General features: G+C 55.1%; 2 protein-coding genes and 1 long non-coding RNA gene across 7 annotated transcripts in view; 1 reads left to right on the top strand and 2 right to left on the bottom strand.

Moving 5' to 3' along the window:
- Positions 1-3,264: 3,264 nt before the first annotated feature.
- On the bottom strand, positions 3,265-11,706 carry TMEM214 (transmembrane protein 214). 2 transcript variants are annotated; one of them, XM_040496276.1, is made up of 17 exons: positions 11,534-11,705; positions 10,422-10,621; positions 9,717-9,867; positions 9,285-9,419; positions 8,946-9,028; positions 8,401-8,506; positions 8,210-8,291; positions 7,587-7,688; positions 7,085-7,226; positions 6,607-6,698; positions 6,291-6,339; positions 5,992-6,105; positions 5,703-5,820; positions 5,036-5,132; positions 4,677-4,845; positions 4,396-4,547; positions 3,265-4,185 (listed from the first exon to the last, which is right to left on the bottom strand). In XM_040496276.1, the coding sequence occupies exons 1-17, from the start codon at positions 11,676-11,678 to the stop codon at positions 4,059-4,061; spliced, it is 2,064 nt and encodes a 687-aa protein (XP_040352210.1). In that variant the 5' UTR covers positions 11,679-11,705; the 3' UTR covers positions 3,265-4,058. The 2 variants fall into 2 exon arrangements, with proteins under 2 accessions (XP_040352210.1, XP_040352212.1); XM_040496278.1 differs by lacking the exon at positions 3,265-4,185 and having other exon boundaries at positions 4,431-4,547; positions 5,036-5,157; positions 11,534-11,706.
- Positions 11,707-11,740: 34 nt separating this feature from the next.
- Positions 11,741-12,127, top strand: LOC121044237 (uncharacterized). The gene is made up of 2 exons (XR_005797214.1): positions 11,741-11,842; positions 12,051-12,127. It is a non-coding gene; the product is annotated as an uncharacterized LOC121044237 (long non-coding RNA).
- A 3,708-nt stretch (positions 12,128-15,835) lies between these two features.
- Positions 15,836-22,424, bottom strand: part of MAPRE3 (microtubule associated protein RP/EB family member 3) — a 55,589-nt gene continuing 49,000 nt past the window's right edge. For 3 of the 4 annotated variants that reach the window (XM_040496273.1, XM_040496274.1, XM_040496275.1), the window contains exons 2-7: positions 20,339-20,466; positions 19,568-19,713; positions 18,752-18,953; positions 17,303-17,457; positions 17,033-17,185; positions 15,836-16,788 (exon numbers count right to left, since the gene is read on the bottom strand). In XM_040496273.1, coding sequence (XP_040352207.1) covers positions 16,720-16,788; positions 17,033-17,185; positions 17,303-17,457; positions 18,752-18,953; positions 19,568-19,713; positions 20,339-20,459 — 846 coding nt within the window. In that variant the 5' untranslated portion in view covers positions 20,460-20,466 and the 3' untranslated portion in view covers positions 15,836-16,719. Of the gene's footprint in view, positions 16,789-17,032; positions 17,186-17,302; positions 17,458-18,751; positions 18,954-19,567; positions 19,714-20,338; positions 20,467-22,424 lie in introns of those variants that run through there. The other variant, XM_040496272.1, reaches the window with a different exon arrangement.

The following is a 22,424-nucleotide window of genomic DNA, read 5'->3' as shown; positions in this document are numbered from 1 at the left end:
TTGAAACCAACCTAAAACCCACCTCCCCTACAAAGCCTTGCTTGGTGGTCTGGCGGAGTGCCTGTGTGGGAAGACCTGGACCATTTCCAGCTCTGCGGCCTGGGCTACCTGGAGTCACAGTCGCCCCGGGCAAATCCAGGTCCAGTGATGGTTTTAGGACCCGTTGCAGCCCTACACTTTAAATCCGAGGTCTCTGATGTCACTGAGCACACAGGGCTTTCACTCTTGCGCCCACCCACGAAGCAGGAGGTTAACAATCTCCCCACCGATTTCTTAGTTTAGCTTCATTCTGCTGCTCCAAATGCTACCACTGTGTCCGAGAGTGTTAATTTGGGCAGTTTTCTTGGCTCAGTCTTTAGTGTGCCCATTGACTCTCTTTCTTGAGGGGAAGGATGCTGGTAAACCGAACTTTTTTTTTTTTTTTTTTTAAGACGAGATTCCCATAACATACAATGAACCGTTTTAAAGTATGAACGGTTCAGTAGCACTTCGTGCATTCACAGTATTATGCAAATTATCATTTCTCTCTAGTTTCAAAACTTATTTTTTTCATCACCCTAGAAGAACATCCTGTACTCTTTAAGTAATCATTCCCCACCACCACTCCCCCACTCCCTGACTGGCGCCCCTGCCCAGGCAACCACTAACCTGCTTTTTCTCTATGGCTTTGCCTATTCTGGAGATCCCATATAAGAGAAATAATAAAATATGTGACCTTTTGTGCCCGATTTCTTCCACTTGTCATAATGTTTTTGAGACTCTTCCGGGTTGTGTTACGTGTCAGCACCTTCTCCCTTTTGGTGGTTGCATAATATTCCATTGTATCACTATACCATTTTGTTTATCCATCTATTGATGGACATTTGGGCTGTTCCCACCTTTTAACTTTCATGAATGACAGTGCTATAAACATTCATGTACAAGTTTCTGTGTGGATATGTGTTTTTATGTTGGGTGTATAGGAGTGACATTGCTGGGGTTTATGGTAATTATATGTTTAACTCTTTGAGGAACCACCAAATTTTTTCCACACTGACTGAACCATTTTATATTCCCACCAGCAATGTAGGAGGGTTCTAATTTCTCCACATCCTTGCCAACACTCTTCTGGATACTTTTATTATAGCCCATTTTCAACAAATTGAGCTCAATTATAAGCATTTTCCTATGTCCTTAGAGAGTCTTTGAAATCATCGTTTGAACAGGCAGGCATGCCCGTCTCCGTGGGAAACGCTCCACCCCAGGGGTGATGGCATTTGAGAAGGGACTGGCAATGCTACAGGTGAGTCTAGCGACGCCATGCTTTGGGGAAGTCAGACCACCCATTAAGCTGACCTGCTGTAAAGCTGGCGCTATAGGTACACATCCAGAAACGTGCTTTAAGCCTTTTGGGAAGAAGTGTTTCAAATGAGTCATGTACCAGAACTCGCAGGCCCATACAGGAGTTGGTAAGAGATTGACAAAAGATAATCATACTCAAACTGCCCTTCGTTTTTTGGGGCACGTTATCTGTAGAACTCCAGCTGTGTAAAAAGTAAAGTTACAATGTCCAAATGTGACCTTCTGAGGCGTCAGGTGACTTCTGTTCCTCCAGTAACACCCATCATCATAGGGTGATAGCCCACCTGTCAGCCTGGGTCTGCTCGTCTAGTCCACACTAGGTCAGTTCACTGGCTCAGCTTAGATACTTGTGCATTGACAGGTCTGCCAAATGTGAAACTTCTGGGTGTCTGGTTTAGCTTTATTGGACAGCAGGTGCAGTGTTGGACTACTTCTCTTGACACCGGAGAAATTCTGGACAATTCCAATAACAGGTCAAACAACGGGGTTTATCAAATAAAGCCAATTAGGGTGTCAGTGTCCCTATGAAAAGCTGTGGAGGCCCCAGCCAACCTGATTACACGTTGTACCCCAGGATTCTAGGTCAGAAATTAAACAAACCCAGCAAGGTAAATCTCGTACACACTAGAAACCAACGCAGCACTCCTAAGTGGCGTTCTTTGGTTTGCTGGATTGTGACAGTCCAGCAGCGTTGGTGATTCAATGTCATCATAGGACAGGGTTGTCATTTTACTTGTCCTATGCTGTTGCCAAGCCAGGTTCACAGCAGCCCTTCCTTCAACTTGCCTTGAATTCAGGCCAGTTAGAAGGATTAGCTATTCTTAAGAATTGCACCCGTTTCTGATTGGGAAGTGAGGTCTTGGGACCCTTGGACAGTCCTGCCTAGCAGTCCCAGACCTTAGCTGCCAGGTGGGTTTTTTCCCTTGGGAAAAATGGTCGTGGTCAGCTGCCACTAGGAGCAGGGTTCTGCCCAATATGGACTGTTTAACCGTCGACAGGTTAGAGTTACATCCTAACAAGGGAAGAGAACACAACGGGAGATGCCATTGTACTCATGACCTCACTTTGTGCCATGATTTTTCTACGCTGGCTACTTGATAGGCAGAGTCTCAGGGCAACAACTGAATGGGAAAGTGGTAGCTGGCCATCATCCTGCTGTCATCTCAGGGTTTGATGGAAGCAGGAACCAGCCTGGGGGGGTTGGAGTGGACAGCGCACCTCTAGCACTGCTTACATTTCAAACATTAGAATCTTGAGGTGAGAGTGGAAAGTCTGTGCAGCTCTCTTACGGTCCCCAGTCAAAAACAAAAAGGGGCTTTGGTGATAGGCCCTTGACTCGTGTGTCTTTTGGAGTCCTACATCTTTCACTCCTTGCCTTATAAAACTAATTAATAAATTAAGGTCCTGGCAAGGAGCCTGGCTGGCTCTCTCTGAGAGCATGTGACTCTCTGATCTCAGGGTTGTGAGTTCAAGCCCCACAATGGGCGTGGAGCCTACCTGAAAACAAATAAAAATACAAAAAAAAAAAAAAAATAAAATAAAATAAAATAAAATAAAATAAAATAAAATGAAGGTCCTAGCAAGGAAGAGACCACCACCAAACACAAACCAAGAATTCCCCTAGGAAACTCTCCCTGCTTTTTCCAGCTTAAAATAGTCAAGCCATCAAGGTAGGTGTTGGGACACGAATCATAGTGGCAAGTGAGACAATATGATTAGGGCAGCAAAAGGAGCGTCTGGAATCCTCAACAGGTCCAAGTTTAGAGTGATGGGCATGAGCTTTCCCTGCCAGAAGCTCCCCTGCAGCCAGTGGCTACAACCTCCAGGAGGCAGGGAGCCAAAGGAGAACACGCATATGCCCAGTGTTTCGCTGTCCCGTTCACAACCATGGGAATCCCGACGTGACGATGCGGACAGGAAAGCTGGCAATCACACCTGTGTCCTTTATTCCACCCAGTAGGCATACCCAGGGGCCACATGCTGAATCCCGTCTCGACGGGCTGCTGGAAGGTTCGCTGGGCCCATGGCACACAACCACCTGGGCTTTGCTCTCCAGGCAGACGGTAGGGCTGGGCGGCAGAGATAAGCTGAACCTTGAGGCAGAGTCCCCCAGCAACAAAGGGGAGTGGAGAGTAAGGAAGTAGGACCACGATGGAGGGGGGGCAGTGAGGGGCCTCAAAGGACTTAAGTTGGGCATTTGGAGGTGAAAGGCCTTTCCGGCCAGGCCTCACGTCCACTGACAGTCACGCCCAGGCTGTGGGTTGAGGCGAGGCCGCTGTCGCCCACTATGGTGTTATATTCTTCTGCAGGCCCCTCTCCTTGTTCCACCGTGACCAAAGTCTGGGAGCAGGAATCACTCGTCAAAAGAATGCAGATGTCACTCAGTGGAGTCCCACCACTTTGGAGAGGAGCTGTTTTGGGGCTTTGGGGATGAGATGGAAGGAAGTGGAGAGCAGGAGACCAGAACGGGCTACAGAGGCTACTGGCCTGAGGACAGAGGCCGGGAGCTACATGCAACAGGGCCAGGCAAGTGTTCAGTGGGATCAGGGGTAGGAGGCTGAGATGCCTCTGGGCTCAGTCCCCACCAAAGGTAGAAGTGGGACAGAGGCCACTGGCCACTTGCCTAGGAGACAGAACTCGGGCGCCAAGTAAAAAAGACTCCTTTGCGGAAACCCCCCAGCAGTCTCCGAGGGCTGCCCCAGACAGGGACGCGGGGCCTATTGCTGGGATATCATGGCAAGTGCCCAGTCCAAGAAAGCCACGGTGATGTCTTGTAGGCAGAGCCAGGTCCAGCGGGCAGCCGCACTGAGCTGTGTCCTCACGCAGTCCCAAGTCACCTCACCTCTGGGAGGAGAGCAGAACACTTGTGGGGGTTGGGAGGCAGTGTCAAGTCACAGGGTTGCAGCTCAGACCCACGACCCGCATCCCGGAGTCGCCTAGGGACGCTTGACCGCTGGGGTGGGGCACAGGGAGAGACTGGACGGAGAGCCCTGTCCCTGGGGAAAGGGCAGGAGGCTCCGGGGCTCCTGCTGCAGCGCTGGACGCGGCTCTCACCTGCACGCCTCATGGCAGCGCTCCTGGGCCCGGGCCAGGGCCTCTAGCAGGACGTGCCACAGCGGCAGCAACACACTGTGGTAAAGCAGCAGGAGCAGCTCCCTCAGAGACTGGAGCAGCTGGATCAGGGTGTCGGGGAGCTGGATCTGTAGCTGGAGCACAGAGCATGGGGGCGGTTAGAGCACCGGGAGAACGCATCCTGGTCCTGAGGACCCGCTCCACACGGGGCTGGACCTTCCGGCCCCTGGGCAGACCAGCCATTCTCCCTGTATCTGGCTTACCCTCTGGGAGAGGCCGGCGAGGCTGTCACCAGCCCAGGCAAGGTGGGAGGCACAGTGGGCAGAAAGAAAGCTGACTGTGGCATTGGTGTGGGTCCAGGCCAGCTGCAAACCGGGCCTCACCACGGTCAGCAGGTGGGAGCCCCAGGCTGGCAGGGTCTCCTGCAGCCAGCTGTACAAGATGGAGGGGAGAAAGGAAGGCCGAGTTTCCTCAGACAGCTCGGCTCCCCTGAGAACAGCTGGGGGGAAGGGAGGCCTTGGGGAGGGAAAACTGCCATCGTTCCCGACCGATACCGCCACCACCTCGAACACCAAGCCCTCTCCCTGCCACCTCCTTTCTCCCCTCCCCAGGCGGAGCTCACCTGTAGCCTTGCAGGCTGTAGGAGTAGACCTTGGCACATACGTGCTGGCCAGCAGGCAAGAACCCAGATGATTGAAGCAACCGGCCAGAGAGGGAGGCTGAGTAAAGGGGGCCCGTGGTGAGCTGGGGGGCAAGGCGGACAGGGAGTGGGGAGACAGACACTACAGGCCCCAGAGCAGGCCCAGTGGGGGATGTAGCAGAACGCAGCGTGCTCCCAGGGCTGCAGAGCTGGCTCCAGTCTGCTCCGGAGCATGCTCGCTTGGAGGGAGGGGTGCAGGCCTGGGGAGCTGAGCCCGTTTCTCCTGCTGGGCCGGGTGAATGGGAATGAGGCAGCCAGGCAGGTGTCAGGAAGCCTGGGTTGGAGGGTCCACCCGTCTACTTACCAGCCGTGATCTGAAGCTAATTGGTAAATGTGACCCTCAATTTCCTCAGGAGTTAAAAAGGAGATAACGCTTTCTCAAACAAGACCGTGCATACACAAGCATTTCTACACTGCAAAGCAACAGTCCAATCTGAAGCGGTAATGTCACAGTTGTGGACAGAAAAGCCTGCCTGGAAAGGTTTCTTCTGTAGGACTAGGACAAGGCTGTATTAGGGGCAGTGGCCACTACACCTAGCTCCGTGCCTCACCCTCGTGCTATCTTCCTCACCTGCCAATCACTGCTTACCCTGGAAAGAGCTATGTGACCGGAAGTCATGGCACAGGAAACCTACGGCAAAGACCAGCACCAGTAGGAGCAGCCGTGTCCAGGGCAGCCGGTAGCCCCGTGCCTGCTGCAACAGGCCCTACGAGGGGAGGGGGAAGGACCGGTGGTCAGATGGGAAGGGGGTGGTCCTCGCCTCCTAAGGCGGGCCTCAAGCCAGGCCTCCTCCCCTCCAGGGACAGGTGGGGCGGAGAATGTGCTGAGCCACAGGTGTAGGACGGTGCGCGGGCTGGGGAGGGCTGGGTGCTGGTACCTTGCAGGCTGTGTCACAGGTGACGGCATCCTGGTTGTTGCAGCTGCCCTTCCTTAGCAGCTCCTGGTTGGTAAGCTTGAAGGACTGAATGGTTTCTTGCAATGACTTCTGTGTCTATCGGATAAGAAAAGTCTGGGTTGAGAGGACAGCATTCAGTCTGTAAGGGAACCGAGCCTCCACCCTGTTTCACTGTCCACGCAGTGAATACAGTGCCTTCTCAGGGAGGGGGGCAGTGGTTGAAGGGTACGAACCCAGAACCCAGACGAGGCTCAGCCTGCCATGTCCTCCCAGCTCCTCACCTTCTTGGGAATCTGCTCCCAGGACCTGAGCAGGTGTTCCAGCAGCAGGCTATGGGGAAAGCACAACCCCTTGCAATCAGGGGGCCCACTTGGCCCTTCCCGTCCCCCTTTAGGCCCTGGCTCCTTTACTTCCCTCCCACAGTGGGCAGCTTCCTAGAGGCCACCCCAGCAACGCTCCCGCTCAATTTGAGAGGCACGAACCCAAAGGACAGTGACAGATTTTCCCCTTCTACTTCTAGGCTAGGGACAGGTGGGGAAGCATGGATTAGGCTTCTCTGTATGGACTGGAGGTGGGCAGCCCCCCACCCCCACCTGCCTGGACTGTGACAAGTGCTTGGGGTACAGCTGCCTCCAGACACTGGCGCTGAGGGGGTCCACCGTCAGGCACTCGGTCAGGCTGCTCAGGAGCTGCATAGGGGACAGGAGAAACTGCTGGGGCCTGGGGCTGGCTGGAGGGGAGGGTGCTGAGAGGTAACCCCTGGCCCCCAAGTGGGGCAGCCCAGGCAACACACCCATCCCAGAGAATGGGGAAATCATGCCAAGACCCCAGAAATGTCTGAGAGGTCGTAACGGGGAGGCTGGAACTCCCAACCTAGAGCTTGAGCTGGAAGGTCACCCGTCCACAAGAGGCAGGACATCAGAGACCAGCTTAGCTCCGTCCTCGTGAGGGTGGTGTGCGAGTGGGGCGGGTGGCTATCAGGAGCTAAGGAGGTGCCCAGGAAACGGGTCCCATGAAGGCAGGGACCTCACCAGCAGGTAGGGACCTCTGCAGCGGCCTCCCGCCACTTCCTCACCTCTTTCTTCATCTCAGGAGGGCAGCTAGGGGTGGCTCTGGACAGGAAGGAGGGGAAGTACGTATGCAGGATGGATTCCGGCCTCGCCCCAAACGCCAGCACCTTCAGTCGGGGGTAGAGCTGACACAGCTGCTCCTGCAGGCTGGGGTGGGGGTGGGGAGGAGAGCCAGGCACAGGCTCTAAATGGAGCTATGTGATGTGTCCCTTTTCCTGCCCGAGAGAGGGGAGTCGCTAAGGGCCTTATAATGGCAAGGAGTCTTTTCAAACACAGAGAGCCCCCGGGAAATCTGTTGAAGTCATGGATCTTCTCCCCAGGAAAACGTCCATATGGCAATGATACTCGAGGGCCCACACAATCTCAGGAGGTTCACCGATCCCTTGAACCTTGCAGGTTGAGAATCTCAAATTTAGGATGGTTGGAGAAGAGGGGACAGGAAATATGCTGCCTGCTCCTGACTCTGCTGGGATCCTTCACAGCAGGTGTGCCCCAGGGTAGTCCTACCTGGGTGTCAGGGAGTTGTTGGGCATGTAGGCAAAGTCCAGAAGTGGGAAGAAGTCCTTGGGGCCAATCATGCCAAAGCCCTTGGTGAGGTTGGGGTGCATCCTATGGGGGAAGGAAGGAACAGACTTGTGGAGACTACCATACAGGCTGTGAACCCAGCTAAACCCAACATCTAGGGAAATGGGCATAAACCCTGCCCCACCCCCTACCCCTTAATAGCTTCTTTCCTTTCCTTCCTCACATTCTGATCGGGAGGGGCTGGTCCTGGTTTTCCTCACATCTATGGAGGCCAGGATCACAGCATCCCGTTTTGCTGAAACAGCTACTTTGTGTTTTTTTGTTTTAAAATTTTTAAAAAGTTTTTTTAGTTTATTTTGAGGGAGGGAGCATGAGCAGGGGAGCGGTAGAGAGAGGGAGAGAGAGAGAATCCCAAGCAGGCTCAGCACCGTCAGTACAGAGCCCGATGCAGGGCTCAAACCCACAAACCATGAGATCATGACCCGAGCCAAAATCAGGAGTCAGGTGCTCAGCTGACCGAGGTGCCCCCGAAGCGGGAACTTTGAACACCATAAGCCTTCCTGGCTGCCCCCCCCCCCCCCCCCCCCCCCCCCCCAGTTACTCACAGGAGCAGCCGATCCAGGTATGCAATGGCGAAGGGAGACAGAGACTTGATGCCCAGCACAGGCAGCATGATCCCTAGCCACACTGAGGAGACAAAGTTCAAGGAGGAAGACTCAGGCTCGGACCCACTGGGGATGTTAAAAAGCTTACTGCTTCCAAGACCACCCTTCTTCCTGCCCCCCTTCTCCGTTACCTTTCAGTCCTTCAGTGAGGTTGGTAAAACCTGCTTGACCCAGGGCCCACATGATGGTCAGACACTTCGCTGGACGGCTCTGGTGAGACCTTAGCAGTTCCAGGAACTGAGGAGACCGGTGGGAAAGGCAGGTTGGGATGGGGCAAAGCACCAGGAGCACCCCAACGCCAGGCAGGAAGAGATGTCAACAGGGAGACAAGGGACAGGCCACGGAGCAGTGGAGTAGTACAGGGTAGTGATTCAGAGCATGTGCTCTGACACCAGGCTGTGGCCTTCGACCATACTTTCCGCTTACTAGTTTACTAACTCTAGGAAAGTTACTGAACCCCTCCGCAGCTCAACCTTCTCCTCTATAAAATGAGAGTAACGGCAGTACCTACCTCACGTACATACAAAGCACATCCAGGACAAGCACTAGCAGCATTAGCCATCAATACTGGTCTTAGAGGGTCTTCTACTACCCCTTAACTCGGTCCAGAGTGTAGATTCTGCCCAGCCTCCCCAGTCCTAGCCTCCTGGTGTCCCCACCACCAGCCTGAGCTCACCTTGCCCAGGTTCATGGTGGCAATCTTGGGCTTGTCTTGCAGAATGGCCTGGATACAGATGCGGTAACCATGTAGTGACTCCCCTGAAGAGACATGTGTTCTCAGACGTACATACCCTACTTGACATCCCAAATCTGAAATCTCCCTTCTAGCAGCTGTGAGCCCAGAACGCAGGCCCAGCGACTTCTAACTTTCTCTTTCCAAAAGAGTGTGGAGATCGGTACATTTCCCTGTTGGAAACAGAACCACCCAGCCCATCTGGAAGTAGAAAAAAGGGACTAGTAGGTTTCCAAGATGGGGGGGGGGGGGGGGCTAACCCTCACAGGGGGGCCCACTCACCTGGCGTCTTATCCAGTTCTTGCAGCATAGTGAACAGACAGTGGTCAAAAAAGAGCTCCAGAGACCCTGCTGCCTTGGCCAGTAGCCCTCGGATGATCCCACGCAGCTCCCGGTTTACCAGGCTGTAGGGATAATCTGGGGCCGACAGGCCTCCACGTGAGTGCTAGGACCAGAAGCTTCTGCAGCTCTGTGCACTCCCTGAGGATGGGGAGTGCAGGCAGAGGCCCCCTGCACTGAGGCTGGCATCCTCCCTATCCCAGTGAGGCCCAGGCGCTGTCACAGCTGTTATGATTCGAGAACATCTTTGATTCACGCACAGGAATCAGGACAGGGTAGGGGCACTGGGCTCTTTTACTAACTCATGTGCTGACGCACAGCCCTTTCGGTGTTTCCTTGAACTGGTCTGATTTTGAGGGAGTCAGAAGAACTAACCGTGAGTATGCTGGCTTAGAGTGGGTTCACTTAGAGGCGCTTGGAGCTTGTAGTTGAGATAGCTGGCCAGGTCCTTCAACCACACGGATGGGTTTCCAGAGAACACGCTCTGGCTCTTGTCTAGCTCTTTCTGCAGAGCTGCCACGTCGAGCTGCCAGGGACACAGGCCCCCCGTGGTGCGTTATGAGTGAGTACAGGGAAACAGGACAGAGGTGGGAAAACGGGTGAACTAGGTGAAGGCAGAAGGAAAAAAGGGTTTCTGCTTTTAAGTGTTAAGTATGTGGAATGCCACAATATTGCTGCACCCGGATATTTGAGGAAAAGAGTACAGCTGGGATTGCTGATCTCAAGGCCCAATACTCTTAAGCCCTTCACATGTTCAAGGGGACCAGACGGAAAATGAAACACTGCTGCTTCCACAGGGCGAGGAACCACAGCTGTTTCTCTACCCTCTCCCCAGTATCCCTGGGTCTTCAAGGCTCTCCTTGCATAATCTAGGTTTCCCTAGAAACTTATTTCCGATCTGTCTTAAATGCAAGCATTCTATATCTTGGGATTTCTGCCCTTTCCTGAATGCTTCCTCCCAAAAGTAGTGTCTCGAGTTCCACAGGTCCCTCGGCGGCCACCGCCACCCCCTTGTTCCTTTCATCTTCTCCACACCTCACGTCCCTGTTGTCTCCCCACCTAAAGTCTAGGCACACTCACAGCTTTCAGTGCCTCCTCCAGGCTGCGGAAGCGACCCTGCTTCTGGTTCTGGTTGGCGAGGGTGGCCGCCTTCTTAGTCTGCTTCTTGTTCCCGGGTTTCTTAGGCTCCACAGCAGGGGGTGGAACTTGCTCCTTATTCTGCCGCTTCAGGATTCTCTCAAAGCCCCGCTCATAAAGGGTGCTTGTCGTCTGAATTGGAGCTGTGGTAATGACAGGCAGAGAAAGGGGGACCATCCTTGAGTCATGAGGGCCTCACGGGAACAGCGGTGCCTTCCCCCACATTGCCACCAGATTCGTCTCCAGTGGGGAGCCTGCCTCAACGCCCCTTCTTGCGTCCTGCTTAAGGAGCAGGGCGGGCAGCCCTCCCGGTTGCTTCTTTCAGTCATGGCAGCTCTTGAGTTCATAGGCTCTTTCAAAGAGGTGAGGCATTTCTTTATTAGATAAGTCAGAGTACGTGGGAACTAGCAGAGGAGTAGGATACAGAGGGCTGGCTTCCTTGGTGAGTGGCTACCAGTCTGGGAGGTCAGGACTTTTCTGTCTTGGTTCCAGTGTGACAACTCTATAATCAACAAGTGGCAAGCTCTCTCCACTCTCCAGGAGACTTCGAGGAAAGAGGCGCCACTTAAATACTCGCTGGGTGTTGAGAATGAGTGGTGGGGTCGTTCCTTCCGCTGCCGGGCGCCCCCGGCGGTGTCCCCCCCCCCCCCCCACCCCGTACCTGCTGGTTACTCAAGGAGGCGGCACCGAGCACGATGAAGCCGGCTGCCTCTCCCCAGCTCTCAGACATTGGCCCCAGAGGCCAAGCTAGGGCCGGGAACAGCTGGTAGGGTGTGTGCAGACAGCAGTCCTGGTCCCCTCTGACATGTGACCCCGGGAAAGGGCACCTAACTCCACTGGGCCTCGGTTAACTCATCTGCGAGGCGAGGACAGCTCCCTCCTAGCGCTGTCTACCTCCCGTGAGGCTCAAGGGGCGACGCACGGCAGCGCTCGCCGAACGGGGGGTGCCGATCGGCAGGACAGCCCAGGGGCTCGGGTGGCTGCTAGCTACCTCGCCGGAGGGGCAGGCCCGGGGCCGGGAGGCGGCGCTGGCGGCCGGCCGGGTGGGTACTCACGGGTCAGGTCGTATTTCCACACACCGTTCGCCTCCCCGAGAGCCCGGCGGTCCCCTCCGCCGCTTCTACCACTGCCGCCGGCCCCGGGCCGCCGCCCTTTCCTCACCACCTCCCAGCGCCCCCCACCAGCCGCCTTGGCTGCCATGGCTCCGACCCTCCCGCCACTGCCACCTCCCTGGGCTTTCCGGTCCGGCGCGGATGCACCGCGCTCTGCCACGTCTCCTCGCAGGGCCTCGCGGCGCGTGATGCCGACCGCAAGGCAGCCTGGGACTTGTAGTCTTTCGTTTTCGCCGCGTTATCTCTAGCAAGGTATCGGGTCGGGCCGGGCGGCTGGGGTCTCCTTCGTAGCAAAAAAAAAAAAAAAAAAAAGAAAAGAAAAGAAAAAAAAATCCACGCAAAGGCGTTGAGATGAGAGGCTGTTGTATTCAGAGCATTTTAATTGGGCATTTACTGTATGAAGGCCACTGCATTGGGTGACTTGGAAATGTAACCAATTGCGGTTTTCTTTGCTTTCTAGTGGTGCCAGAAAGATGGAATGGAACATTCTCCTTACCTTCGGGGCGAGGTTGAAGATTACATGCTTTCTCCCTTCTAGGAAAGTGCTAGTTTTTTTGTTGTTAGTGGTTAAACTTTAAGTTATTGGGCTATAAAAAAAAAATCTATTGTGGAAGAACAAGGAAGAGGATGGAACTTGCGAGTAGGGGAAGTGTTTGGAGGACAGGAAATGGAGAGCGGTGGCCCCCGCTAATAGAAGGGAAAAGTCTGGGGTTCTGGGACCGCCAGGGCTGTTTCCCCTTACAGGGAATAGGAAAGAATGGCTCTGACCCTCAGTGCAAGAGTCAGTCCCAAGTCCCAGATGTGGCAGGGAGTCATCAAGAAGAGCCCCAGACCTGAGGAACCACTCAAAAGAGGTTGCTGCTGACTTTCTCTGTCCCTGGAGGGCCTTCCACCATGCTTGTAGTATCATGTGAAACCTCAAAATGTAAAGTATCCCAGTAGGAGAGGAGGAGGAGAGGAGAAATGAAAGTAACTTATTACAATTAAGGAAATGTGCTGTTTCAGGTACACTCCTACATTTAAGGATGAGATTCATACCTGCCGTACTCAGGTACAAGATAGGTGAGACCTTGTAGTAAGAACTGATAGAGTCCAAATTCCTACAGGATGAACAGCTTGGGAAGTGATGAGGATATCCTAAGGATATCCTAAGGATAGGAAGGAGATTAGAGAAGCCTTCCTGAAAGAGGTGGCATTTGAGATGGGTCCGGGGACAGGGAGAATTTTCACTGGTTGGCGATCAGGACAGGTGCAAAGAACAGGCCAGCCGTATGGGTTTATTGCTTTAAGTGAAAGCCTAGAGGTGGGGCACAGCAGGGCAAAGCTGGGAAACGACGTAGTTCAGTGTGATGGTGTTTAATGAGATTTGGGAGGTGAAGAAGGGTGGAAAGCGATCTGAACCCATATGCTATGGTCTGCCAGAAATGTGGACTGGGAAGCCAGTGAGAAAGTGGCACAATCTACTGTTTTGGAAAAATAAGTGAGTATATGTGAAGGATAGGGTGGGGCGGGGGGAATGCCTCCTGCCTGTCCTCTAGCCCCTTCTGGCCTGACTGTGGCTGACCTTGCCTCCGTTTCCTCTGAAATGGAGTGCTTTTGCCCAGGACCGTAATTGAGCTGCTCGTTCATCAGTTCATTTTTTTCGGATCATCGGTTTAGTTCTACCCGACCTCACAACAAGATCTCCTTTGCTCAACCCTTTTTCTGTCACGTGTAGGGTCACCGAAGAGATGTTCTTTTCTGAAGAGAAACAGAACGGGCGGGCTTTCCGTAGGGTCTGCCCCGTGGTGGACGTAGTTAAAAAGGATGGGAGGGGCTTTCTTTTCTATCTGTCTTTGGCACCGTCTGACCGCTCATTTGTTGTACCTTGGTATCCAGGGGTGAGAAGTCATTCACTTACTTAGGCGCTTCTGCACTTTCTAAGCACCTTCTCTACCTAAGCACCTGGCACTGTGCCAGGGGAGCTAGAGGATTCACCTCACTTGCCTGTGAGGAACTCGAAGCCTGTGTGAGGCAAATGTGAAAGCAGAAAATTATAGTTCACCATCTAAGTGTTCCACGAGGAAGAGACTTAGTATGATGAGGGTACTGGGAAGAGGTGGAGGAGGCGGCAGTGGCTTTATGTCCCTGAACTCTGGGCGTTCCAAGAGCAGCCTCAGACACTAGCCGTGCAGCGGACTTGGGCAGCTACCCACGTGGGGTCTGAGGGAAGAATCAAGATGTGGGGTCAAGCAAGACAGGTGGGTGTCTAGTGTGGGGGCAGGAAGGGTGAGCTCACCGAAGCAGTGTGACTTACCACGTTAGATTTTTATCGCTGCCGTAACAAACTTGCCATAAACTTAGTGGATGAAAACAACACGTTTATTATCTTATAGTTCTGGAGGGCAAGGGTCTGGCAGGGTCTCCCTGGGCTAAACTACGGTGTCTGCAGGACAGTGATCCATTCTGCAGGCTCTACGGGAGTATCTGTTTCTTCACCTTTCGCAGCATCTAGAAGCTGCCCGAGTTTCTTTGCTCAGGCCCCTCCCATCGTCAAAGCCGGCAGATTGAGTCCTTCTCACAGGGTATCTCCTCTGCTCCCCTTCCACTTGTATGGACCCTGTGATTACACTGGCCCCATCTGGATAACCCACAATACTCTCCTTATTTTAAGGTCAACTGATGAGTGACTTAATTCCACTTGCAACCTTAATCCCCCTTTGTTATGTAACCTAACATCTTCCAAGTTCTGGGAATTATGACCTGGACACCTTTAGGGAGGAGGCATTGTTTTGGCGACCACACCCACTTTGCTGGCGGGGTGAGGTCTTGGCCTGAAGATTAGGGCCACACAGAACAACTACTTTAACCTCTTTTTTTTTTTTTTTTTTAATGTTTATTTATTTTAGAGAGAGGCACAGAGAGACAGAGTATGAGCGGGTAAGGGGTAGAGACAGGGAGACACAGAATCCGAAGCAGGGTCCAGGCTCTGAGCTGTCAGCACAGAGCCCGATGTGGGGCTCGAACTCACAAACTGCAAGATCAAGACCTAAGCCGAAGTCGGACGCTTAACCGACTGAGCCACCCGGGCACCCCTACCTCTTACAGTGTCTACCTGGAATAATGGAGAGAAAGCCCTTTGAAGCGAGGCAAGGGAATTAAAAGTCATAACGATCAATAAAAGCAGGCAAGGAACTTGTTGGGAGGAGAAAAACAGAAGTAGAATAGGGCTAGAAGTATCTATGTGGGGGTGGGAGTCAAAAGGAGGAGGCGAAGCGAATGAGGAATGACCAGGAATGAACTGCTTCTCTAAGGCTTCTATCTGGAGTCCTTGGAGAAATGGCAGTGGTCTGGCAGAGGCTCAGGGAGCAGGGTCACAGGAGAAACAGTTCCAGTTTGATCATAATTCAGGATGATGAGGAAACACCTACAAGGACTACTAGCCTGCAGCCACAGAACACTCTGGAGGTCACACCTCCGTGGTCTTTGGGGATGAGCGCCGAATCATGCGTCAGGAGGTCTGAAGTCTAACCTAGATTTTTACCACCTTGAGCAAGTCATGTCACAAGCAGGCCTTGGTCCCTTCATCAGTAAATGAGATGACTTTGTTTGATTGGGCCTGGTTCCCACATTCATTTCAGGGCCCTCGGTCCCTGGTCGGCTTCCGGGCCATTGGTTACGATGGCCCTTTGCCGGGGCACGCACCAGGAATGTAGGGCTGTGTGGATGACGTGAGGCTTCCTGACTCCTGGTTCCTCAGAGCTTGTTTGAAGGAGGAACCACTGGGGCACTGCTGTCCTAGGCTTCAGCACTCAGAGCTGCTTGCTCTTTGTAACCCACTCAGCTCTCTGTCACATAATACCTTGTCCCCAGCTGGATCACAGTTGTGAGGTATATAACAATATGCGCCCTGACTGGCCCAAAGGAGACTGAACCAAAGCAACCCTTGGCCGGGCCCCCAGCCCGCCCCCAGTTACTGCCCCCACCCCCAGCCACTTTACTGGGTTGCCCATCGTCACAGCCATGGCCCCAAACTTTGTTCCTTCACGGGGATTGGGGCTTTGGGGCCTCCGTGAATTCCTTCCCTTAGAGCCCTGGCACCAGTGTTGAGAGATGGGGACTAGGTCAGAGCTGGCCTCTGAGGCCAAGCGCCAATGGCAGTTTCTAGGCCTGACAGAGGATGGCAGGGGTGCAGTGCTCCGTGGCCGGCACCTCTGGAGAGGGGAGTGCTCGGGAGGAGAAAAACATTGAGACCCAGGCCGTGGCTCGCTTGAGGGAGACAGGGCATGGACTTTTACCACACAAGTTTATTTAAATAAAAGTGAACACATATGCAGGCTGGGTGGCCCGAGGGGGCAGAGGTCGGGGAGGAGGGCAGATGGGAGGCAGACGAACAGGAAGGTCCAGGCAGAATCTGTGTGGTATGAACCAAGCTGCAGAAGGGGTGGCTGGGGGCCTGGGGGCGGTGCTGGGCTTCGGTGCTGGGGGCAGGGGGCCGAGGGTGGGTGAGCCTGGTGCCAGGAGGTCATTTTCATCCCTCACGTGCTCCCCCCGCCTCTCCCTGACCACCGGGGCCTCAGGCACCCCCCACTCGGTCCCCTTATCCCTCTCCCGACATCAGCCTTCCCCTCAACTACTGGGAAGTCAGAAGACAAAATAAATAAGAACGGGTGAGTCCTGCCGAGGCTCCCAGCAATGGGGTAGGGATGCCAAGCCAGGCACACTGCCCCGGAGCCCCGTGCTGTCAGCCCTGGGAAAAGAACAGGTAAAGTGCAAGGAAAATCCAGTAAGTAAAAATATACCAATGACTTTGTCAAATATACAGCTGCTGGCTGTCAGGGGAGTGGGCGGCTGGCTGGGGCGGGCGGCGGCAGCGCCACCCTGGGAAGTGTTGGCCGACACAGCGTAGAGACAACGGAAATAAATAGGGGTGGAGGAGTGGACAGAGGCCTCGCCCAGCGCCCACCGGGCCTCTGCCTGCTCACCTGCCCCGTCCCCACAAGCCTCGCTCCTTGCCTGACTCCCCAGTGCTGCGGCACTGACACAAAGCACCCGGCGCCGACCGGCTGTAAGGAAAGGATTATAATGTGGGGCGGGAGCAGGGCGGGGAGGCACGGCAGCCGTGCAGTCAGCCAGGGCTGGAGCCGCTCTCAGTACTCGTCTTGGTCTTCCTGTTGGTGTTCCTCAATCTCATCGTCCTCGGGGGGTGCAAATCCTTCCTGGAGGGTGGGAAGGGAGAGGGAAGTGGTGAGCCAGGCAGGCCAGGCAGAGGGGGAGACTTCTGCTGGGAGCCAGTCCCACCTCCCCTGCTGATCTCTGTGTGACCCTGGGCTCTTGACTTCAGTGGGCTCTCCCCACCCTGTTCCCCCAGGCCCCTCGGGTGCTACCCCTTGTGGTCTGCAGGGGGCAGGATGGGGAGGGCCCAGTGGGCCTGGGACATGAGCGGGTGAAGGCAGAGCTCACCTCGGTGGCATAGAGAATGCCTATGATGCCCGAGATAACCGGGCTGTTCTCACTTTCGTGTTCCTGGCAGATGAGCTCGATGTCTCGAAGTTTGCTGAAGTAGAAGTCACGCTCCTTCTCCAGCCCATCCACCGTCAGCTTCAAATCCAATAGCTGCTTGGGGACAAGGCGGTGTTCAGGCCAGAGGCCCCTGCCCCAGACTCCCCTTCCCACCCAAGGTCCTGGCTTTTGTTGAGGGCTCTCTCAGTGACCCTCGCCCACCCTACTCACCTGCTGATTGAGTTCGAGAATCTGGGCATCGGTCTCATGGCCGCCATTCCGGGCTGATGGGGGGTTCTTCCGGAGGATGCAGGGTGGGGCCACATTGCTCAGCCGGCCAGAGGTCTGCATGTTTTTGGGGCCTGTGGGGGACGTCCTCTGTGGAACTGCCCAGAGGAGAAAGGTCGGATGGGGCCACGTGAGCCCACGGCTCACGGGGCCTGAGACAGCCTGGTGTGATGACTGCGGGGGGCAGGCCCATGCGAAAGGCAGGCACTCTTGCCCTCCCCTCCTCTCCCACTCGGGAGGGGCATCGACATCTAGGCCCCAAGCCATGGCCACACTGACACCACAGCAGCCGGGCAGCTCTTTGGCAAGCCTGGGAGAGCAGGGACTATAGGGAAGCAAAGAAGGTATGAGGTGTGGGGAGGGGGGGGGGGAGCTGGCCTGAGGGAGAAGTGAGGGCAACCAGGAAGGAGGATTTGGGAAGTGGGGCTGGGAGGGTTGGGCCCTCTTGTACTGTCAGCCAGAGTCTGAGGAAAAGCAGCTGGTGCAGGGTCTCAAGTCTGGCACTTGCTGGGTCTTTCCCGACAGAAGCCCCACCCTCCCTGGGGATAAGCTCAGTCTCAGGGCCCCTGCCCCTCCCAGCATCCCTGCCTCAGGATGGGCTCTGTGTTCTCTGCTGGGCCTGACTCCGGGACCCCGGCTCCTCCCCCACAAGCCCAGCATGCTGAGGCCACTTGTCTTCTAGCTATGGCCGCTCCCTAGACAGAGCTGGCTGCTTCTAACACAAAGCAAGCAGGTGAAGGGGGGGGGGGGGGGGTCAGGCCCAGGCGGGGCAGCAGCGCAAACAGAGGAGTGGCTCTGCTATGACGGGTTCAGATGCTGGGGCTGCTCCTTTCTCTTCCTTTCCCCAACCCTCTCATCCCCCAAATGCCCTATTGCTTCTCCCTTTTCCTCTCGAACCCAGACAAAGCCTCCTTTCAAAAGACTCATCTCTTGAGGACTCAGGGCTGTGGGCCTTTGGAATAGGGGAAGATCGGATCCCAATGGGGGAAGCTTGGCAGACTCCTGTCCCCGGGGGGCGTCCAGTGGGCAGGGGGCAAGAAGGGTGTGTGGTGCTGGCACCAGGCCCCTGGCCTGGATGGACCTGGACAGACGAACCGCGCCACATGCCGCCCCGTCATCTCAAGGCACAAAGCCAGTGCCCTGGGCCTCCCAGCACCACTGCCCCCATGGCTGGTGCCGGTGGCTCTCCGTTTTCGGCCCTCTTTCCAGCCCTGTCCTCCCTACTGTGATTCCCCCTGGTCTGGGCGGGCAGCAGGCGGCGTCATCTGAACTCCGTGATAACAGTCTCCTCTAGGCTGGCAGGGCCGGGCCGGCGGCCCAGGGGGCGCTCCTGGCTGCGGAGCCATGCCGGTCCGGCCCCCCACGCTCCCTCCCCCAGCTCGGGCACGTTACCTGCTGTGCCAATGAGTTTCTTGGATTTGTTGAAGATCTGATCACCTGGGTTAGGAGGGGGCGCTACGTCCTGGCCCTGCCGCGCCAGCAGAGGGTTGTAATCCTTTCCGTCATAGTTTGCGTCAAAGAATTTCTTAAACCACTGAATAAACTCAAAATTATCTTGGAATTTTCCTTTCACTAATTTCTCTACGGGAATTATCTGAAACAGACCACACAAGCAGAGAACTTTAGCCACCTGCTGCCGCAGGGCTGCCTTCCTCTGTGAGAGGGTCCACTGCTCTCAGGAAAGCCAGCTCCTGGGCTGCGGCGTCTTCCACCTTCTCCACGGGGCCCCTCCCTCGGCACCGGAGCTGGGACGCTGTGGCCGGGCCTGGGAGCCAGAGACGGCCCTCTCCTCCAGGCACGGGAGGAGCCGGCTGCGGCCCTCGGTGCTGCCGCCGCCGTGTGCCTGTGGGGTGGGGGTGCCGGAACCAGGGGCTGGGGGCCACTGAGGCAGTAGAGTGAGCCCAGAGACTTTCCTCAGGCCCTACAGAGAAGGACCTTAGTAGGAGCGGCACACTGAGCCCCAGCTGCTGAGACAGACAGGGTCCAGAGAGAAGGAAGGGGAAGGAATGTCGGCAGGATAGGATATCAAGTGTGGGGGTTTTTCCACCATGCCTTGAGCTGGGGGAACATTCCCTCCGGAGAGCAGGGGGTGGAGAGAGGCGTGAGAGCTGGAATGACCCCAGCAGCCCCTGCTGCCCCGGCTGGCGGGTCATCTTCTTCCCCAGGGTCACACAGCTCCTCAGGGCCCCCCGGAGCGCAGGCACCTACTTTGTCAACACCCATCTTCTTGAAAGCTGCTTGCAGCACCTTGAAGTTGTGGATGTATTCGTGCTCTAGTTTGGCCTGGAACTTCACCTTCCTCAAGTGCACACAGCCGGGGAAGAGCATGTCCATGAACTGGCAATAGGCTGCCCCTGGGGAGAAGCACAGCTGCCTGAGGGGGTCCCCTGCCTGGGCTGCTCCCCCAAACTACCCAGTCTCCTCTCTCCTTGTCCTGGCAGGGTCAGTCCTACGGGTGGGACAGATACGGCCGGAATCCCCCCACCAGCTTTCCCAGAACAAGAGCAACTACGACAGATTGATGCGGTCACGTCAAACACTGCGTACGTGTCATTTAATCCCAACAGCAGCCCTAGTTTGACAGGCATGTTCTCTCCATCTTGTGCATGGGGAAACTGAGACCTAGCGACTTGCCCAGGACTGCGCTGCAAGAAGAGCTGAGCTTCGGGCCCAGCGTGGCCAGATTAGACCTCATGCTGTGGGCCGCTGGCTTCACTGCCCGTCCCGGCTCTTGATACCCCACGGCCCCTGCCCTCCCGCAGCCCCTCCCTGAGTCTCTCCTGCTCTTCGCTTCAGACTCTTCCCATTCCACGAGACCCTCATTTCCTTCACCGCCACGACTGTGACTAGTTTAGGGCTCTGCTGCTCTCCTCCTCAATCCTAATTTCCGGCTCTGTTCTCTGCCGTGGCCCTTCTGCCTCCCACTCTCCCTCCCCTTCCCTCCAGCAGGGCCCACTCCCCCCACACCCAGGCTCCTACCTGAACAGAGCTGTTCTATCTTGGTATAGTTGAGGTGCAGGGAGTCATTGACCCATGCCAGCATATCATGGCGACTCAGATTTTCACTGGTCACGGACGTGGAGTACACATTGACGGCCATACCCCAGCTGCAAAGAAAGACGAGAGGCAAGGTCAGCATCCAGGGGCCGCGTGCTATTCCTTGACTGTAAGGACAGAAGGAGCTGGACAGTCCCGGGCGAGTGAAAAGCATCTTCCTCCAGACCAGCCTTGCGGTTTTCCCTCCTGGAAAACCCTTCAGGCATTTCCCTCTTCAGGCATCTAACGAGTGCCTACTATACGCCAGACGTGTGCTAAGAAACTGGTGATAAGATGTGGTCTCTGCCTCCAAGGAGTTTACAGACAGGCAAACCCTCACAGAAGGGAGTGGCAGGGCAGCGAAAGCGGCACACACGAAGTTAAGAGACGACACAAAGGTGGGAGTGATCTCTTCTGCGTGACAAGGTCAGCGAAGGCTTCAGAGCAGAGATGCTGGAGTCTGGAAGCACCAGGAATTTTCCAAACATGCAAAGGGATGGGGTAGAAGGGTACCGCAGGCCCAAGGACCAGCGAGAACAAAGGCATGGCTTATTCTGGGACTCTGAGTTGTTCAGCAGGCCTGGGGAGCAGGTTTTTGTGTTGGGGTGTGGTACAGTGAGGTTGGCAGGGACAGATTGCAAAGGGCTTTGTTTCCCACGAGGAGGAGTCTGGACTTTCTGTTCAGACAATGGGAAGCCATTAGAGGATTTTAAGCCGGCAGTAATCTGACCAGGTTTGTGTTTTAGAAAGCTGACCAATCTTGTCCTCTCCTTTGACTTGAAACCCCATATTTCTGTGGCCAGTGGCCTGCTGGCTGACCCACAGGTACCTAAACTCTGCTTGTCTAGAACCTCCCCTCAATACGTGCGTCTCCTGTTATACTCATTATCTCAGCGACCGTCACCACCAGTCACCCAATCACGCACGTTAGAAACCTGGGGTTATCCTACATAGCCTACACCCTCTCACACTCATATCCAGTCATCCATCAAGTCCTTTCCAGTGTGCCCTGCTCAGACTAGTCTCCTGCTGCCTGGGAGCTATGTATGCACTCTCTCAGGCCAAGGCCAGCAGTAGTCTCCTAAAGGCCCCCCCCAGCCTCCAGTCTTTCCTGGCCCACCCCTGATACTGCTCCGATCAGAATCCGTGTAAAGGTAGCCCAAACCACACCACTCTCCGTCGCAGTCATGAACGAGACCCCCATTGGCTGAATTTGCCTTATAGACTTGAGCTGTTCAGCACTCCCAGCATTGGAAGCATTTTTGAATTAGTGTCCAATATTTTAACGTTGGGATGTTTCACACAAACAACTTGAGGTTTCTGGCTTTTGGCAGCGCTGGGCCTTTGTTCCTGCACAGCAACCAATGGCTGGAGCTGGGCAGAGGCGCCCCCTGCTGGCCAGCGGATATGAGCTCCTCCTTATCCTCCCCCTAGCCCCGGTCAGCCAAGTGTCACTGACTTGCACCGTTAAGCACACAGTATACCTTGTAACTAGGTCTTTATCAGAAGTGGAGAAACAGAAGATAGACAAAAGGACAGCGTATTTTGAGAACTGTGAGAGTGCCTACTTCGGACTGAAGACTATTTCTCTAGGTTTAATACATAAAATGTCTCTGTGAAGGAAAAATATGCCCAGACCACTTCCCTTCCTCCCTCCTCCCCCCAGCAGGCACCTGCCCTTATTGTGTGACCCTCCCCACCGCTTATCAAACTCCTAACTGGGCCCTACTTCTCCAGCCCTCTCACTTTGCTCCCTGAGTTGGGAGCCTCCGGCAGCTGCCTACTCACCGTCTGGAAATGCTGCCCCCACCCCAAAGTCCACTCGTTCTCTGCTCCCATGGTTTTCAAACCATGGTCCCTGCAGGAGCAGCAGTGGTGCTGTCTGGGCTTCGGCTTGCTAGAAATTGCAATCCTGGAGCCCCACCCCAACCTACTGAGTCAGGATCTGCTCCCAACCAAGATGCCCAAAGGGTCTGCAGGCGCAGATTGGAGAAGCTGCTTTAGAGAGGAGGCTTGGGTGACATCCGCC

This window comes from Herpailurus yagouaroundi, unplaced genomic scaffold (genome assembly GCF_014898765.1).
Source record: "Herpailurus yagouaroundi ecotype Mexico unplaced genomic scaffold, PumYag 188, whole genome shotgun sequence".
Classification (NCBI taxonomy): domain Eukaryota; kingdom Metazoa; phylum Chordata; class Mammalia; order Carnivora; family Felidae; genus Herpailurus; species Herpailurus yagouaroundi.
This window is presented reverse-complemented; position numbering and strand designations above follow the sequence as displayed.